This window comes from Siphateles boraxobius, unplaced genomic scaffold (assembly GCF_051911475.1).
Source record: "Siphateles boraxobius isolate OS27281-9 unplaced genomic scaffold, OSU_SipBor_1 12, whole genome shotgun sequence".
Lineage (NCBI taxonomy): Eukaryota > Metazoa > Chordata > Actinopteri > Cypriniformes > Leuciscidae > Siphateles > Siphateles boraxobius.
Genome location: NW_027508722.1, coordinates 11,601,552 through 11,621,713, shown reverse-complemented (window position 1 = coordinate 11,621,713; position 20,162 = coordinate 11,601,552). Strand labels below are relative to the sequence as shown.

The 20,162-nt window shown below is 40.0% G+C and overlaps 1 protein-coding gene across 3 annotated transcripts; it reads left to right on the top strand.

Moving 5' to 3' along the window:
• The first annotated feature begins 1,058 nt into the window (after nucleotides 1-1,058).
• Nucleotides 1,059-19,772, top strand: pomgnt2 (protein O-linked mannose N-acetylglucosaminyltransferase 2 (beta 1,4-)). Of its 3 annotated transcripts, XM_077207503.1 has the most exons (4): nucleotides 1,107-1,351; nucleotides 8,812-8,882; nucleotides 9,017-9,068; nucleotides 15,873-19,772. In XM_077207503.1, the coding sequence occupies exon 4, from the start codon at nucleotides 15,911-15,913 to the stop codon at nucleotides 17,657-17,659; it is 1,749 nt and encodes a 582-aa protein (XP_077063618.1). In that variant the 5' UTR covers nucleotides 1,107-1,351; nucleotides 8,812-8,882; nucleotides 9,017-9,068; nucleotides 15,873-15,910; the 3' UTR covers nucleotides 17,660-19,772. The 3 variants fall into 3 exon arrangements, with proteins under 3 accessions (XP_077063601.1, XP_077063611.1, XP_077063618.1); XM_077207496.1 differs by lacking the exon at nucleotides 8,812-8,882 and having other exon boundaries at nucleotides 1,063-1,351; XM_077207486.1 differs by lacking the exons at nucleotides 8,812-8,882; nucleotides 9,017-9,068 and having other exon boundaries at nucleotides 1,059-1,351.
• The last annotated feature ends 390 nt before the right edge of the window (nucleotides 19,773-20,162 follow it).

The window sequence follows — 20,162 nt, the reverse complement described above, 5'->3', positions numbered from 1 at the left end:
AAGAAAGGAACTGAAAAGCACAAATGGCTTTTAAGGCTATCGTCTGCCATCTACTGGTCAATATTGGTACTCTTTATATTTAAAGAGCTCTGCGTTAACGATTTACCACAGAATAAATGAATAATTATTAAGAATATTATCAGACACATAGGCACTGATCACTTTAGTAATTAAAATATACAATTTTACTAGTTTGCTAATCGTCTATGATTTTTTGTTGTTGTTGTACCTCAAATTGTCTCTAGAGGGCGCCGTATTACCACTTAGAATCAACGAGAACCGACAACTCACTGAGATCACCTTTAAAAGACAATCGTTTTCAAAACACGAGACTCTTACATCATGGCATGGATAATTTCTCAGTTAGGCAAATTGTAGGTCAATAAAAAAAAAAGCTCTGTAGCCTGTTCAGGTCATGTTATCTGCGTTCATGACAAAGATGTAGCCTACCAACCATAACACAATCCCTGTGGCATTATGAAGTCTATGGATATTAGCGTATTACTTTTTGCTGGTTGAAAATTAACTTTTAAATTATAGTCACACCTAAGAGTCTAATTAATAGTATTCACTCAGTCACCTATAGCTAAACACCTTCCAAAGATTTATCTCCAAAGTCACCTATACAGTTATACTCAAGTAAATAAACGATTTGAATGTCAAGTTTAAAGTTGAAGTGAATCAGACTATGTCTGAGTATGCCATAAGGCAATCTATTCTTAAGTTAGTTGACTAGTAAATAAATAAATAAATAGGTATCCTGCAATTAAATTGGTGGAGACAGTGTGTTATACATAGGCCTGTAGCGAGTCAGCCCCCCCCCCCCCAAATTTTCCATTTCATATTTAACAAACATTATTTACATTTAACAAACATTATTTAAAACACAATTTTAATTAAATTAACTAGGAGATGAATTTTAATATTAATTTGTAGCCTACTTTCATTGTGCTCCCATTTGGGACTTTCAATTGTGCTGCGATGCTCTCGCGATAACACACGAATACAAACGTCAGACTGATTAGAGGCGATAAGATCTCGCGAGGTTTTTCTCGTCTGAGCTCGGTCATCGCTGTGGGTGGAGACTTCTCCAGCAGCTGGTTAATGCTCGCAGAATACGCGCGACAGAGTCGATTTTGTGCAACGTAGCGACACAATTGCCGATAAGCCGTCAGTTAATCGCTGTGGTGAATGAACACATCTTGTATTTAACACAATTACCCCCAAAATGCTGCGTTTGTCCGTTGTAAAGTTGTAAATGATCATTGGCGCTGGTTTGCCGGAGCTGCTGTTGAAACAGTGTATCCGCAGTGAATTCACATCACTTCGTCCTGGCTCACCTTTCCCACAGGTATGATATGCTTTTCCATATGGTTTGTTATGTATTATTGCCTGTCTGTTTTGGAAAACTTAAAGTAAAAAAGTTTTTTTCCACCAGCTGTCGTCATGAAAGAGTAGATGCTTCTTCTCGATCAATCACCCACACAATTTCTATTCTAGTTATTTCCAATCACACCTCACGTCATAATTTCTAGACTCATATATATATATATATATATATATATATATATATATATATATATATATATATATATATATTAAATCATCACATAAGACCAATAGCTGTATTAAACTGCTACCTGTTGTGTTTATACGTATAATAAATATATATATATATATATATATATATATATATATATATATATATATATATATATATATTAGAGAGAGAGAGAGAGAGAGAGAGAGTGCGCGCGAAAGCATCCCCCATTTATTTGATATTTTAAGAGTGCTTGTATTGCAATTATGAATGACTTGTACTCAAATGAGTCAGATCGACTTGATACAAATTATTTTGACCTGATGATTAATGTCATCATTGCTGGAAAACCTTTAAAGAGTGACCTTTTAAAAGCACAAGGTAATAGTATAATAGAAATAAAACGGGATGCAAAGGGCACAACTGGAAGGACAGCACCAGATGTGATGCTAACACTATTATAAGCATTTGATAACCCAACCTTTTTAAAATCATTTGTCCTAATGTACATGCTTTCTTGCTGACTGTTACATTGAATCAACTTAATAATTATAATTTTCGTCAAGGACAGGAATGCCTGCTAGATGTCACTCTCAAAACTATGCAGACCTGCCTGAATCCTCTGAGACAAACTTAACCAGGATATTGGTGCAGAGACAGGGGTTCCTGCTTGTTAAATTAAAAATCTGAAGCTAAATTGTGTCATCTGTTTGACTTTATCTGTCTTCAACTGGACGTTTCTTTTTGGTTGACAGTTCTATAATACATGGAGTTTGCTATTACAGTAGTTAACATTCCCATTCATCTCAATGACAGTTGCTAGGTTGACACAGGACCCCATGATGGGAGCTAGGTAAAAAAGACAAGTAGTAGAATTAAAGTTATGACAATGCTGATGAAACCTCAAGAACATGCACAATCCCTAGCCCTTCACTAGCGACTATCTTTTCTGAACTGTGACGTACAAGGCAACAGACAGGAAAACATATAAGTCTATTTTTGATCTCCCTAAAACACTGTCGGTGAAGAAAGATGCATTTCAAATTAAAACTGATAGCGAACATTGACTGCCTGCGTCGAATCCAACAGCCGCTACATTTAGGGGTTGATGTTATCATCAAAAGCATCAGCGAAAGTATTTTTCGATTCAGATCGTTCCCTATCTCGAAAACGCTATAGTCTGTAAAAATTATAGCCAAATTTGTCCAGTGCCCTCTGTCCATCCTGGCCTCCTAATCATCCCCTTATATATACTGATTGGCTTCATCACTGTCTCCTCTCCACCTGTAAGCTGGTGTGTGGTGGGCGTTCTGGCGCACTATGGCTGCCGTCGCATCATCCAGGTTGATGCTGCACATTGGTGCTGGTTGAGGAGATTCCCCCTTCCATATTTAAAGCGCTTAGGAAAGTGCTATATAAATGTAGCAAATTATTATTATTTATATTATATAGCCTCAATTTCCATAAGCAAACTCAATTCTTATGTATATTTCTTCTTTTTGATTTGCACCCTGTCTTTTTCCAGCTCCAGTGTTTTGTCATTTAGCTGTCCTCAACCCAGCTCTGCAGTGTTACGTAGAGTCCTTCTCCCAAGAGGCAGAGTGACACTGTTTCCTGTAACCCCCTATGAAAAGCTCTTTCAGATCCATTCTTCATCTGTCCCTGAGGTACAGAGGGACACTGAAGACGTTTGCCTTTTTCAGTGCTTCCTGTATGAATCAGCATGCAGCTTATTAAGGGTAATAATAATAGGTGAATTCTGGAATCTGCTTCACCACCCTATGCTAATTTGTAGAAGATAAACGACAAACACAACTGTGTACTACAAGAGTTAGGCAATTTTTTTTGGTTCAAAAATGCTGAAAAAAACACTGCAAATCAAAGTCAGTCTGAAGTACATCAGCAAAATTCTAAATCGGCACAGAAATTAGCACAAAATGAACAAACATGCTGGTCACAGGGTAATTTTAAAAAAATTAGCAGGAGATACGAAGAGAGGCATAATGATTGTCTTTAACCCAAGCGTTTCCTGTCATGGGCAGGGAGCCAAGTAGGGAATCTCCCTGGCTATCCTGAAGGGAAGAAAGCCACTGAAAGACTGAGAGCCGTGTCTTTCCAGGAGCCTTATTAAAATGCATTAGAAGCACTAGGCTGCCTTCCCCCATCATTGTGGTGCTTATCATCCACATAGCAAACAGCCCAGCTGTACACAAGGGAGCTGGGCAAGCCCTGTCAGCCAGGCCCATAATCCCATTCTCTCTCACACAGTCATTAACACGTGGACCCAGCTCCTCCTCAAAAAAAAACCCTCTCTTGCATGATGTGACCCCCTGTTTCCTTTCTTCATATGCATGGAAAGGACAGCTTTTCAAGGACGTGAGGTCTGCCTGCTCTTGCTGAGGGATTTAGATCTGGACAGCTCCTTAGTACCATGCAAAGTAAAATAACAAAGTTGTTATACTCTTTAGCATATTACTCGCCTCTGTGTCTCTTTAATGTGTTTGCATATCGCTTCACCAAACAAATCAGTTTTAAACCCCTTTTCCCCCATGATGAGAGCTCTGCCATGTTAGTATGCGTCAATGGTCTGGATTTAGCTTAGTTTTTTTCATTGTAGCAGTGAATGAACCTCCTGTAATCTGATCCGTATCACAGTGCATTACATGCAAGGAGTTTTAAGATCATCCGTGTGTGTGTGTGTGTGTGTGTGTGCGTGCGTGCGTGCGTGCGTGCGTGCGTGCGTGCGTGCGTGCGTGCGTGCGTGCGTGCGTGCGTGCGTGCGTGCGTGCGTGCGTGCGTGTGCGTATGTGGTTTTGCTCATAGCATCATCAAACATATGCCAGATCTGAATGATAGCCAAGCAGTTGAGCATGTGAAACACATGAGTTTGGATGTAATCTTAAGATCAGATCCACAACCTCATGCTCAGCTAGATGCTATTACAAGCATCAACCACTTGGCAGAGTTAAATGTACTACTGTAATAATTAAAATCCATAGAAAAACAGTAAAGGTACTGGGGTTGTGTCGATTGAGTCAGACTCAAGAGATAGGCTATCAATGGTGGCTGATGCCTTTGACGATATCAAGATGATTATTATTATAGCTGTGTTCACACCATGTCGTAATTACCGCAATTTCGAGATGAGTACACGTGATGTTCTACTCAAAGCTGTTCACGTCCTTAGACCGGGAATTATGCGTTTCTTTGGCAACACTATCAATGTCTAGGCTAAATGAATAGAACTCTCTGGCGGTACATACAAAAATGATATAATACAGTCTTTTATAGGTCCAAAGCCACTGCACAATAATCAGTCATCGATGAAAAGCAAAAGCAGCTTCCAACACTGGCTTAAAAATACTTAAGAAATATTGGTTCTTCTAATTTTTTTCACTATATTCATATGGATGAGTTTTATGATCACATTTTGAAGCGTCAGCAGAGGCTGTGTTTACACTTGGCATTAACATGCGATCACCGTGATCCGATCAAGCAGCTCGGATCATAAGCCAATCAGGACACAGTGCGTTTACACCTTTCCACATCAAGTGGCTTCTGTATCTGGATAACAGATCGGATCTCGCATTCAAAAAAAAAAAGAAGCTCTGGTGCAAAGTTGACCTGAAGTGGTGTGTTTTCTTATAAAAAAAAAACAGTTTTCAGTTTGTGTACATTTTACAAATCTCGCAAAATGAGGAGGATGAAGAGGCTGCAAGTGCTAATAATGTGGATAAATGCCGTAATGGAAATGGTACAGAGCAATGTATGCGTCCGAGAACGTTGCTTGCTGTCGTGGGTAAAATGTGTGTTCTTTACAGAAAATTAAAGCTGCTGTAGGTAACTTTTGTAAAAAAAAAATATTTTTTACATAACAGTTAAAATTGTCATTATGTCCTGACAGTACAATATGAGACAGATAATCTGTGAAAAAATCAAGCTCCTCTGGCTCCTCCCAGTGGTCCTATTGCCATTTGCAGAAATACACCACTCCCGGTCAGAAACAACCAATCAGAGCCAGGAGTAATGTCTTAGCAGTGTCAATCATGCTCGTGTACGCGCTGATCACACCCCTCTCTTGCACAGCGCGTACCGTCGTTCAAACTCAAGATTGTCGGTGTGCTGCAGCTGTGCTAATGGCGGAGAAACAACCTAAACTGCCAATTTCTGAGTCGCACCTGCTCATAAAACAAAGAGGTAAAAGGAAAAAGACCGATGACGATAAACAAGCGAAAAAGAAAGAATTAGACAGAGCCCATTGACTTGGTGTCAAAACTCTAGCAGCATAACATGTAGATAAAATGTCACGCACTTGGCTAAGCAACAATTGAAACCTGCTAATTCACTGGCTTGTCATGTTGCTGAAATAATGTACTAGCAAACCTTATCTAGCATTACATATCGCTAGAATAATTACTTACATACTGTAACGTTAGTTACCGTTATATTAACGTTATCTTACTAGCTATTCATAACTTATAGAAAGAGTGCAACGTTATAAAGTTACATGTATTGCAAAATACATAATGATTTGAGGACCAAGTTTGTAGTCAAATTATGGGCAGGTCATAGTCAATGTAAAGCATATTGTTGATGTTTTGTCCATATTAGTGAATGTGCCATAACTATTTATAAACCGCCATTATCGATGGTCCTGCTTACTAGCCTACGCGTTCAAGGCAGGCTCCGCTGTGGGGGAGGAGCTGTGGAGGGACGGCTGTAGCGCAGCAGAGAGCAAAGGGGTTGGACCTGTAAGTTGTGCTTCTTCAAATTTTCAGGCCAAGTCAACGTTTTCTCAAAACTCCTTAATGCAGCTTTAATTGGTTCTGCACCTTTCGGGTGTGAAGGCAAACATTTCAGTATGTTTGCGATGTACTTCGCACTCGACTGTATTGCAAAACCACACAGCTCTAAGTTCCGGAGAGTGGAGGGGGGATAAAGACAGTGGGCGGGGTTTTGTGTGACGTCCACCTGTGAATGCAGACACGATGGCTGGATTGCGTTCACATTACACTGAGATCCTCGACTACCTCCGAACCTGGACACGCTGATCAGATAGCATTCCGATCAGAAGCGCGTCTACACTTGTCTTTTCAATATGTACAGGTGCTGGTCATGTAATTAGAATATCATCAAAAAGTTGATTTTATTTCAGTAATTCCATTCACAAAGTTACATTTGGATATTATATTCATTCATTACACACAGACTGATATATTTCAAGTGTTCATTCCTTTTAATTTTGATGGTTATAACTGACAACTAATGAAAACCCCAAAATCAGTATCTCAGAAAATTAGAATATTGTGAAAAGGTTCAATATTGAAGACACCTGGTGCCACACTCTAATCAGCTAATTAACTCGAAACTCCTGCAAAGGTCCTTAAATGGTCTCTCAGTCTAGTTCTGTAGGCTATACAATCATGGGGAAGACTGGTAACTTGACAGCTGTCCAAAATATGACCAATTGACATCTTGCACAAGGAGGGCAAGACACAAAAGGTCATTGCTGAAGAGGCTGGCTGTTCACAGAGCTCTGTGTCCAAGCACATTAATAGAGAGGCGAAGAGAAGGAAAAGATGTGGTAGAAAAAAGTGTACTTGTAAGCAATAGGGATAACCGCACCCTGGAGAGGATTGTGAAACAAAACCAATTCAGAAATGTGGGGGAGATTCACAAAGAGTGGACTGCAGCTGGAGTCACTGCTTCAAGAACCACCACGCACAGACGTATGCAAGACATGGGTTTCAGCTGTCGCATTCCTTGTGTCAAGCCACTCTTGAACAAGACACAGCGTCAGAAGTGTCTCGTCTGGGCTAAAGACAAAAAGGACTGGACTGCTGCTGAGTGGTCCAAAGTTATGTTCTCTGATGAAAGTAAATTTTGCATTTCCTTTGGAAATTAAGGTCCCAGAGTCTGGAGGAAGAGAGGAGAGGCAGAGAATACACGTTGCTTGAAGTCCAGTGTAAAGTTTCACAGTCAGTGATGTTTTGGGGTGCCGTTTCATCTGCTGGTGTTGGTCCACTGTGTTTTCTGAGGTCCAAGGTCAACGCAGCCATCTACTAGGAAGTTTCCTGTTGCATTTCCTGTTGCATTTCCAACAGGACTTGGCACCTGCACAAAGTGCCAAAACTACCAGTACCTGTTTTAAGGACCATGGTATCCCTGTTCTTAATTGGCCAGCAAACTCGCCCCTGACCTTAACCCTATAGAAAATCTATTGGGTATTGTGAAGAGGAAGATGCGATACGCCAGACCTAACAATGCAGAAGAGCTGAAGGCCACTATCAGAGCAACCTGGGCTCTCATAACACCTGAGCAGTGCCACAGACTGATTGACTCCATGCCACGCCGCATTGCTGCAGTAATTCAGGCAAAAGGAGCCCCAACTAAGTATTGAGTGCTGTACATGCTCATACCTTTCATGTTCATACTTTTCTGTTGGCCAACATTTCTAAAAATCCTTTTTTTGTATTGGTCTTAAGTAATATTCTAATTTTCGGAGATACTGAATATGGGATTTTCATTAGTTGTCAGTTTTAATCATCAAAATTAAATGAAATAAAACATTTTAAGTATATCAGTCTGTGTGTAATGAATGAATATATTATCCAAATTTCACTTTTTGAATGGAATTACTGAAATAAATCAACTTTTTGATGATCTTCTAATTATATGACCAGCACCTGTATGTGGACAACATCCGGATACAGGTCGCATGTTAATGCCAAGTGTAAACGCAGCCAAAGTCAAACATATTGCATTACAGTATTCCATGCTGAATGCTTGTGCTGTATACACATGTAATTGGTCAGCTGGGTATTCCATGCACACAGAAAATGTGCATGTTGTGCACAGTGTACTTACAGGACTGAAGAAATTGAAATTGCAGAATGAGCAGCATGTTAGTATATTTTGCAAACAGACTTTTTTTTTAGGCTATATGAGAGCGCTGCATATTCTTACTGAAAATCATTTTGTTGGTTTGTTTTATCAAGGCTATACTTTCTTTGAGTGATTATGGTGATTATGGTGCAGTGTCATTGAGTTGAGTGAAGTTATTTGAAATAATCACTGGCAGAATAGTGTAGGCGTAACAGCGTTGTGGGTGTTAAGTCCCAGGAGAGAGAAAGACTGAACACTGAAACATATGTAAATGTTACCTGAAACCAAAATAGACTAGATTAGAAATGGACTCATGACAGCTCTTACTTAATTAAAAACTAGTTTTTTTTACACCCCTCCTTGCTGATTTGATTATTTTTTCCCAGATAATGTATGAGATGAAGTGCAATGTTGATTTGATTATCACCTCTTATATCACCTCTTAAGCCAAATTTAGGTATGTCTTAAATTTATTTGTGATTTTTTTTGTACAGTTTTCTTTAATTTGATAATATAGCAAGAATGAATGATTATGAAGTAGTGTCATTATGAAAATGATTAATTAGTAAAAGCTTATTGTTGCTCTTTTAGGGGATCATGTGAAATCGAGGCAATACACCCTGGGGAGCCCAAGCAATATGGGGTTTGTAATCATTAATTCTTCAGTTTATGCCTAATTTCCAAGCAGACATCAAAGTCATTTCAGTCTTATGTGAGCTGAGATGGTGCCACTAAGTGTTTGCTCTGTAGTTTCATTACGTAGCTGACATTTTGCAGGCATTTGTTAGTTGGCGAAGCCTTTTTATGTTTCCCTCTGGGTTGTCTATGCAGTGAAGGGAATTAAATGCATAAATGGCGACACTGCCATTCCTGCTGTTTGTATCCTTGTGGATTGGACGTTAATACCGCTTAATTCTCAAAACATGAATTACTGTGGATCAAAACAAAATTGTCCTTCACATTCTGAAAATTAGCATTTTTCATCCACGAGATGTGACAGCAAGAAGCTCTGTCAGCCTCCTCCTAATTTTTAGCACTGATAAAGCTTTTAACATAGCTAGAATGTCGTCTCCCTCAATTTGATGCAGTCTTTGTGAACAATAGGAAGAGCTGTCACAATATTAGATTACTGAAGCAAGTTCTTTTGTCTTTTCGAAAACATTTTCTTATCTCATTTATTTACATTTTAATCATTTAGCAGACGCTTTTATCCAAAGCTACTTAAATGAGAACAATAGAAGCAGTTAAACTAACAATAGAACAACAATATGCAAGTGCTATGACCCTTCCCAGTTTAATCTAACGCAGTAAATTTATTTATTTATTTTATAAAGATAATAGATATAGAATAGAAGATAAAGTGTTAGTATTAATGGATCAAGTGTTGCCGAAAAAGATGTGTCTTCAGCCGTTTCTTGAAAATGGCCAATGACTCTACAGCTCTGGTTGAGTTGGGCAGATCATTCCACCAGCATGGAACAGACCAGAAAAAGGTCAGCGAAAGAGATTTTGTGCCTCATTGAGATGGCACCACAAGACGGCGTTCTCTTGCAGAGCGCAAGTTTCTGGATGGCACGTAAGTCTGAAGTAATGAGTTACGGTAGGAGGGAGCAGAGCCAGTGGTTGTTCTGTAGGCGAAAGTCAGTGACTTGAATTTGATGCGAGCGGCAACTTGCAACCAGTGCAATTTTGTAAGGAGAGGAGTGACGTGTGCTCTCTTCAGCTTGTTAAAGACCACTCTATCTGGAGCATTTTGGATCAAAGCAGCTTCACAGTGATAACATGAAAATAATACAGCAAAGTTTGTTCCTAGAAGAAAATTGCATCATCGTCCACCTTAAAGTAAGGCAGATCAATAATATTGTTGAATATTAAATGTCCCCAACTAAGCAAGCCAAAAGCCAAGGCATGTTATTAAATGTTGTCTTTAGTTAGACAAGAGGCTCATAAATGCTTCTCATGTTTGGAAAGATGTTTGACGCATGTTGCTTTTTCAAATGCACGTTATAAGCGACTCAAACTCACAGTGCTTTCAGATGGAGCAGTGTTTACAGAGCCGTACATCAATGACAAGCTGCATATAAAAAAATAATCTCAGCATTTGCGATTACATTATTCGCAATAAGCCAAAACGGTATTAATCGTGCAGCTCTAGTTCGCAATGTGGTCTGTAAAGTTCAATTGATCATCAATCACAACTCCAAGGTTCCTGGCTGACCTTGATGGAGTTATGAATGACGAACCTAGCTGAATGGAGAAGTTGTGGTGTAGTGTGGGGTTGGCTGGGACAACAAGCACCTCTGTCTTAAGGTTTAGTTGAATGTGGTGGTCCTTCATCCAGCCAGAAATGTCTGTCAGGCAGGCTGAGATGCGAGCAGCAACCGTCGGATCATCAGGCTGGAATTGTGTGTCATCAGCGTAGCAGTGATGGGGAAAAGCCATGTTTCTGAATCACAGATCCTAGTCATGTAGATGGAGAAGAGAATTGGTGCAAGCACTGAACCCTGAGGCACCCCAGTAGCTAGATGTTGGGTTTTGGACGCCTCACCGCTCCACGACACCCTAAAGGACCTACCTGAGAGGTAAGACTTGAACCATTGTAGTGCGGTTCCCGAGATGCCCTTCATCTTTAAAATTGAGAGGAAGATCTGGTGGTAAACTGTATCAAAGGCAACAGACCGATCCAGCAGGATGAGAACTGAGGATTTGGAAGCTGCTCTTGCCAGTCTCAGAGCTTCAATTACCGAGAGCAGGGCAGTCTCAGTTGAGTGTCAGCTTTTGAAACCAGACTGGTTGTTGTCCAGGAGGTTGTTCTGTGTAAGAAAGGAAGAGATCTGCTTGAAAATAACTCCTTCAAGTGTTTTCGCGCAAATGGAAGAAGGGATACCGGTCTGTAATTTTCCAGATGTGTTGGATTTAGAGTGGGTTTCTTAAGCACTGGGGTTACCTGAGCCTGCTTAAATGCTGTGGGAAAAGTACCAGTGTGAAGAGAGGTGTTTATGATGTGCATGAGTGCAGGTTCAACTGAGGAAGAAATGGCTTGAAGTAGATTAGTGGGAATTGGATCAAGCGGACAGGTAGTAGGGCGATTGGAAAGGAGGAGTTTGGAGACTTCTGCCTCTGAAAGAAGAGAGAAGAAGGGTAGAATGTGCGTGTTAGCTGGTAAGATGTGTGTGTCAGTTTGTGGTTTGGTAAATTGGCCACTGATGGTGGTGGTTTATTTATGAAGAATGTGGCAAAATCGTCAGCTGTTAGGGTTCATAAAGGAGGAGGAGGGTTGAAAAGAGAGGAGAAGGTTTTGAAAAGCATGCGAGAGTCAGAAGAATTGTTATTTTTTTTGTAATAGTAAGTCATTTTAGCAGTAGAGATATTAGCAGAGAAGGAGAAGAGAGGAGGGATTGATATAGACCAAGATCAGTAGGATCTTTAGATTTGCGCCACTTCCTCTCTGCACCCCTGAGTTTAGAACGATGTTTGCGAAAACATCAGATAACCAGGGGGTAGAGGGGGTGGCGTGGCCTGGCCTGGAGGAAAGGGGGCAGAAGTTGTTCAAGTAGGATGTTAAAGTGGAGAAAATAGTATCAGTTGCACTGTTAGTATCTAGTGTTGAGAGCTGATCAGGTGGAGGAATTGTGTATGAGACCAAAGAGGATAGGCGAGAGGGGGAGAGTGAGCATATGTTTCGCCGAAAGGTGACCTGTGGAGGAATGTGTGTTGTGTTCTGAGGCAGGTTGAGGCCGTGTGTCCACCAAAGCGTTTTTAGCCAGCTGAAAACGCTAGACGCTCTGCTGAAAACGCCTAGCTGTGGGTGCTTGAGAGCGTTTTGGCAGCGCTGCGTTTTTCAGTTGAGACTATTCGTTGCTATGATGCAGAATATCCACAGCACAGTTTACTTGTAACTGATTTCGTAGATAATTTGTTTCATACAAAAAAATTATTTTTCATCCATTTTGTTCGGTTAGCTCTGCTGGTTGACGTCGTTGTTCAGAAAGAATGTTGTGACTATGGTTGTGACAGTTGGTCGGTGTGGTTTTTGTCACGCCCCTCCTCCACTGTGATTGGACGACTGTGTAAAAAAAAAAACCAGTGAGTGCTGCGTTTTACCCAAAATTTGAAGATTTGTCAACTCTCGGAGACCAGTAAAAAACGCAGAACGCTCAGCGCTTGAGCGTTAAATACACGCTCAGCGCCTCGTTACGCTCATGGCGTTCAAAAAACGCGGCGCTCCCATTGAAAACAATGGGAATTATACGCCAGCTGCGTGAAAAAACACTTTGGTGGACACACGGCCTGAGAGTTAGGAGGAATTGATCTGAAGTGTGCAGCGGAGTGACCAGTGTATGATCAGTGGAGCAGTACCGCGTGTAAATAAGTTCAAATTGCTTACCTGATTTGTGAGTAGCCGCATTAGATGCTTGTTTGAGGTCAAATGAGGCAGAGTGTGGAAATCAGCAACCTGAGGCTTTTCTAGGTGGATGTTGAAGTTTCCAATAACTGCGAGAGGAGTTCCGTCCTCAGGGAAGGATGAGAGTAGCACATGGAGCTCCTCCAAGGAACTGCCAAGTTGAACTGGTGGACGATAGACAACTACAAAAGAATTCCAAAGACAGATGGGAAAAGTGAATAAAGTACTAGAAGACATTGGAAAGGTACGCAGGTTGCTTGGATTGTGCTGCCTCCTACGTGTGACATTTGATTCACGCATTTTAGTAATAGTAGGGATTTGAAAACACATAGTGAAAGTCACAAATAGAAAGATGAGGAGAAAAGTTTTGTACAGGAGAGAGTAAACAACAAGAAAATAATACTCAAGTGCCTTGTCGGTGGAGTTAGAGTCGGTAGTCAGGTAGAGTCGGTGGTCTTTACACTCTTCGGTCTTCACACGATGAGGGCTTCACACGGGGGCTGCCGCGGTATACTACTTGCTTTATACTCACGTGAAATGCTGTTATTGAATACAGCTGGACACGCCTCACTAGAGAAACTGTTTACCTCTTGACTAAACGCGAACAAACAAGACTTCACCGAGATTTCAGCTCATAAGCACAGTAAACAAATTGGGGAGGGAATTGGCAAAAATGTGACTATTCGATAATATTGCGATATTTGGGCCACAATTCAATATTATTGCGATTCTTAACATATTGCGATACAGCAAGCATTCCGATTCGATTCTACGATAACATGTCCCCCATATTATTCAAAGGCATTACAAAAAATGAGGATAATAAGACTGCTCAACTCACTTTAAATGTCACATTTAATTCTGTAAACATCATCTTCTACACATTAACTGAAGTGCAAAAACTTAAGAGGTTAGTGCAAAAACTTGAAAACTTGTTCTTGAACATTCAGGACACAGGACCTTATTGCAGGACAGGACGTAATTATTCTCTGAATAGGAGACCTCTCACATGAATGGTGATCTCTAGGCTTGCTACGATAGTCGTGTTACACAGTGTTCAGTCGCAACACCGGTTTCATCACTTGCCCAACGTGGCACCACAAAAAAAAAAGTTTAAAATGTTAAACATATTTAACGCAATTACGCAGTATCCGTTAAATCCTACCTGTATTACACACACACACGACCCACAGAAAAGACGCGCGTCAGTATCGAGTTCTCTTACAAGCTTGAACAGACCATAACACACACAATTTATGTCAAAATGTCCGTTTTGTCAATTCTCCTCATAAGAGCAGTCTTAAATTATTTAAATAAAGTCTTAAATGAACGTAGAGATTTGTGAGAAAATGGGACACGTGTCAGATCGCGTCACTGTCCAACATTGCAATGCATTAACGAGTGTGTACAGCTTATGTACGCTCAATGGCTGCCCGAATTCGCTCACTCGTTTTCATTCACTCCTTCAAGTGAACAGTATTAGTGGACTAACTTAGGGAATAGGCCTAACTTAGTGAATGAGTGTTTAGGGGGCGATTTCGGATTCAACCCATGTTCTCAAGCAGTGAAAAATAGAGGACACTGACAACGTGCTGACAGACAGGACCGAGCAGGTAATATTTAATATGAAACAAAGCTCACTGAGCTCCGAGTCCCAGCACATCACTTAAAATTATTTAAATAAAATAGAGTAACAAAGCAGACACAATAGAGTAACATAAACCTTAGAATAATCATAAAACCGAAATTTACCCACACTTTCGATTTGAAAGAAGACGGAGCGTCGTGTACAACCGGTTGTAATAGTGAAGCCATTTTCATTTGAATTTGCTGTTGAATGCACGACAACAAAGCACCGCAACAAGTGCCACCTTGTGGATGTAATATGCAAATGTAAATGATCAGAGTAAACTCTGAGAAAACCAATGGTGAAAACCGGAAAGTAAAACAGATAATTTTATAATTAAATATTGCAATACTTTGCGCTACTGTATCGATATAATTGCGTGCGCAAAATATCGTGATACTGAACAGAATCGATTTTTCCCCCACCACTATAAACAAACACTGTTTCCTAGTAACTACAACAGCACTTTTAAATCAAATGAGAAAAAGATACAAAACACTTACAGTTACTGTCACCTCCTGTTGCTTGACTGCTTCTTTCTAATAAGTGCTACAAAAACACACTCTATAAATAGCGCACGCTGGCTTAGGCCACGCCTCACTAGCGGAACTGTTTACCTCGTGACTAAACACGAACAAACGAGACTTCACCAACGAGATTTCAGCTCGTAAGCACAGTAAACAAACACTGTTTCCTAGTAACTACAACTGCACTGTAAATCGAATGAGAAAAAGATACAAAACAGTTAGTCACCTCCTGTTGCTGGACTGCTTCTTTCTAAAGAAGGATCTCTTCTTTATCTCCTTCTTAAAACAGTCTAGCAGGCACAGTTAAAGCATTAACCTGTAGGCTGTTGCAAACATGGTGCACTGAGAACCATGAGTTTTGCTGCCAAATTCTGTGAATGTGTGGATGCAGGTGGGCATCTTTAGTCACTCCGTGGTCTCCATGGCTCTGCTGGCTACCCTAGAATGCCAGTAGTTTAAAGGATTAGATTATGTCAAATTTTTTCTTTTCTTTTTTTTCTTTTATAAAAGCTTAGTACTGAGAGGGAAAACAGGAAAATGAAATGTTGAAAGTCACAAGAATGACAAGAGGAAATGAATTCAGTTTAACAACTTTAACTTAAAATGGTTATTGAAGTAATGCAACTTCCTGCTGTAGAAATCAGATTTTTGCCATGATTTGGAGTCTTGAGATATGTAAATACACAGTGTATTCACATTGGAAAACAATATATATGTCCTAACATGAAGCGGTCTTCTATAACCCTGGAGTTTACAATATTTTGTACCCTTGCCTCTCTCGATACCCTACTTTTTTTTCCTCTTCCTTGAAGACCTCTGTTTTAATATATATTGGTGTTAGTTACTCACAAACTTTCTGATTCAAACATGGTATTCTGATCTTTGCAGGTAGAGGAGCATGAGTGTGGGGTCGGAGTTCTGCTGCGATGCGTGCTATTGGGTGTAGGATGAACCTGCCAGCAGTGCTAAATGGCCTGCTGGTGTCAGTGGTGGCAGCCTTGCTTTGGAAATACGTTCGCCTGATTGAACACACATCTCAGTTGGAAGAGGAGCTACAGCTCACACGCCAATCACAGGAGTTCTCACAGGTGCGTATCGACTACCACGGTGCCCTGTTAGCACTCCAAGAACATGGCACCAGAATGGTCTGCACTGGGAAGATGCACACGGATCGCATCTGCCGCTTTGACTACCTCTGCTACTGCTCGGAGGCTGAGGAGTTTGTATTCTTCCACAGTAATGACTCTGTGATGCTGCCCAACCTTGGCCCTCGGCGTTTCCAGCCCGCCCTGCTGGACCTCTCTTCTGTAGAAGACCACAACACTCAATACTTTAACTTTCTTGAGCTCCCGGCAGCAGCTCTGAAGTTCATGCCGAAACCTGTGTTTGTGCCAGATGTCACTCTAATTCTGAACCGATTTAACCCAGAAAACCTCATGCACATTTTCCACGATGATCTTTTGCCAATCTACTACACAATGCAGCAGTATTCAGACTTGGATGACGAAGCCAGGCTTGTCTTCATGGAGGGTTGGGATGAAGGTGCTCACTTCGATCTCTACCGTTTGCTCAGCAGTAAGCAACCACTACTCAAGATGCAGTTAAAGACGTTTGGCAAACTCATGTGCTTCACTAAGTCCTACGTAGGACTTTCAAAGATGACAACATGGTACCAATATGGCTTTGTGCAACCGCAAGGACCCAAAGCCAACATTCTGATATCGGGTAACGAGATCCGCCAGTTTGCTTCATTTTTGATGGAGAGGCTTAACGTCACGCGAGAGGAGGACGATGACTACATTGTAGTTTTTAAACGTACCACTAATAGGCTCATCCTCAATGAGGCGGAACTACTTCTTGCTTTAGCCCAAGAGTTTCAAATGAGGACTGTCACTGTGTCTTTGGAGGAGCAGTCGTTTGATAGCATTATCCAAATAATTAGTGGGGCGTCTATGTTGGTCAGCATGCACGGAGCCCAGATGATCACCTCCATGTTCTTGCCCCGTGGTGCCGCTGTGGTTGAACTCTACCCTTATGCTGTAAACCCAGAGCAGTACACTCCCTACAAAACCTTGGCCTCCTTACCTGGCATGGACCTTCAGTATGTCGCATGGCGAAATACCATGGAAAAAAACACTGTTACATATCCCGATCGCCCCTGGGATCAGGGTGGCATCGTCCACTTGGACAAAGAGGAACAAGAACGTATCCTTGCCAGCAAAGATGTGCCAAGACATCTTTGTTGTCGTAATCCAGAGTGGCTTTTTCGCATTTACCAGGACACTTTTGTGGACATCTCCTCTTTTCTGGACATACTCAGAGAAGGTCTAAAAAAGCCTAATCTCAAAAAGGCTAAGGTGGCTAGCACTGTACATCCTGGTCGAGTCAGAGAGCCCAAGTGTCAGACGTCAGTACAGGCCACCAATGAAGCAAAGCTATCAGTGTCATGGCAGATCCCTTGGAACCTGAAGTACTTGAAGGTTAAAGAAGTGAAATATGAGGTGTGGATCCAGGAGCAGGGAGAGAACACATATATGCCTTACATTCTGCCCCATCAGAACTACACATTCTCAGAGAACATCAAACCCTTTACCACATATTTAGTATGGGTACGCTGTATTTTTAACAAGAACCTCTTGGGCCCGTTTGCTGATGTTCTTATATGTAAAACTTGATTCAGCAATCAGTTTAAATGTAACACTGTCACTGTCAGCTAGTGAAGAATTAATTTGAAGATTAATTCACAGCAGCTATCCTGAAAATTAAACTGTGTGACACGGGTAAATTGTTTTCGACCTTGGTAGTCATTCTTGTGACTTGACTGTTCTTCATGGTCCTTATGGAGTGTCATGAATTAACGGAGAATGAAAGGCCTGGCTGCAATTAAGGTTAGAAAGGGAATCCAGTTTACAGAACTGGCCAGTCCTTCTAGATTTCATATCACCATCCAAGCAAAGTTCTCTTTTAATTTATTTATCAGAAATGTATTATGTAATTTAAATTCATATTTATAAGTTCAAGACACTGGTTTTGTCGGACACCTGCTTTTGTTAACTGAAATACCGCACACATTTCTGTGGCTTAAGTGAACTTTTATTCAAAAACTGAGTGAACTCTTGCCCAAGGTTTTGCATTGTATTTTTCATTGCTTTTAGTTATAATGAAGCGTTTTGATGGGTTTAAAAATATTGTATGAAGTAATTGCAAAATGTAGAGTTAAAGTTGTACTATAAATTGTACTATTTTAAAAATTAGATGCTGTTTTCTAGCTTGGGTTAATTTGTTATTCTGCACTGTTGATGTACTCTATTCTTTTCTTTTTTCAACCAGCCTCAAAACCCCTGATTATTATTTAGCCTATATCTGTTCAGTAGGAAATGTATGAATTTGTTTGCCAGTGAGATATATCAAATTTGCTCATGTTTCTAAGGTTGTAAGGTCACATCACAGACAGAAGACTTCAGTAGGTAGTACCTGATGATTGGGGTGAAATAGTCTGAGATGGTGTCCTGAAATCCGAAAAAGTCTATTCTTTGTTTGATGGCATGTCAGTAATTACCTCTATGTTAAGTAATTTGGAGCCTCTATGTTAGATGGGGTAGTATATTTGGTAGTAGCAGCATAGTGGGCTAGTAGCACAAATACATTATGAATTGGCCTTTCCAAGATTTGAACCTAAAGTTACTGAGTAGTTACTAAATGCTAAAAGCATTTGCTAAATGTCCACTAAGGTGTAAAAGTACTTCAAAATCTTTTATGACTGCATAAGCCTTACATGCAGTATTAAAGATCTGAAGATTACTATTCATATAAAATGTAAAGAAACAACTCTTTAGATGTGCTTCCTATGTCCTGTCATTCAACAAATGAGCGTAAAACAGCATCTATATCTGCTTTAGAGAAAGACAGTGCCAGTTTCTCTTGTTTTTTTTTTTTTTAGATGATGTTGCGCATTTTTATATGTCTCATTTGCATTTCTGTAAAGTCGAGCTGTGTTGTGCTGGCCTCTAGATTATTGAGAAGATGGAAACATGTACTTTATCTCTGCCAATTATTTATTGAAGAAGATTCTGGAGAGCTATACATACTGTGGCCCAGATTTGTTAAAGGTTGCACTGTTTATTTTGTATTTTTTCACTGCTGTGATCAATGAATGAAACATGTAAAATTCAACAACCAACCACAAGCGTTCTTTCTGTGTTGTTCTGAATGGCCTGTCAAGGCATCTGTATTTTTTATTTATTTTTTTATTCTGTTTTTATTCTGTCCTTCGCTTTGAGGACATTCTGCATCACATGAACATTGATTTAAATGATGCTAAAACAGATTAAACCAAGAACATTTCTAATTGAAATTCGGAAATGGCAAACCTGAGCCATGCAGTTTATTAGCATAACTCTGTGTTTTGATGGTAATTTTATTCAAGTACGAGGATAATAAATGAATTCTGTTTGTTATACAAAATAGCACAAATGTCCTTTGCATATATTCAGAGAAAAGCAACCTAGCATGTAAATCTTTAACCATTTTCGCTCCACTCTGAGTTGAGAAACAGTTGTCCGTGATTGGAAACTTCCATGTGGGGGTGTGTGGGTGTGGTGTGTTGTTTATTTTTTATTTATTTATTTTTTTTGCATAGAAACATATATATATATATATTGGGATTGCAGGCTTTGGGTCCTGTAAACTATCTCGTTCCCTGTGCCAGTTCATGAGATTTACCATTATGTGCCACTGGAATGCTATACATAATTTTTGTCAGTTTTATTAAATGGACAATTTCTCTGATTTTTTTGTGATGTCTTGTTATTTTAACATACCTGTATCCTTTATCATTTATTATTATTTAATATTGATTAATTTATTGTCTTTCAATTCAACATCTTATGATTTTTGTAAACATTTTCTAAACCTTTAAGAAGTGCTGGATTATTAAATAACACTGACATTTGGTCAGAATGTAAAGTCTAGAGCTGTGTTCAAAATCTCCCCTAAACCCACATTCACTCTTCCCTACATTACTCCACTAATATAGTCCACTTGAAGGAGTGAATGAAAAAGAGTGAGTGAATTCAAACAATGAGTGTTCCAGAAGGGCTGCTGCTTTTGCATAGTTTGTGCTTGCTGTTTAATAATAATTTTAAACTGGCAGCTCCAGTATTAATGTAAAGATTTGTC

Bases quoted from the DNA above. Each gene is read 5' to 3' on its own strand.
- pomgnt2 (XM_077207486.1), top strand. From the start codon at position 15,911: ATGCGTGCTATTGGGTGTAGGATGAACCTGCCAGCAGTGCTAAATGGC.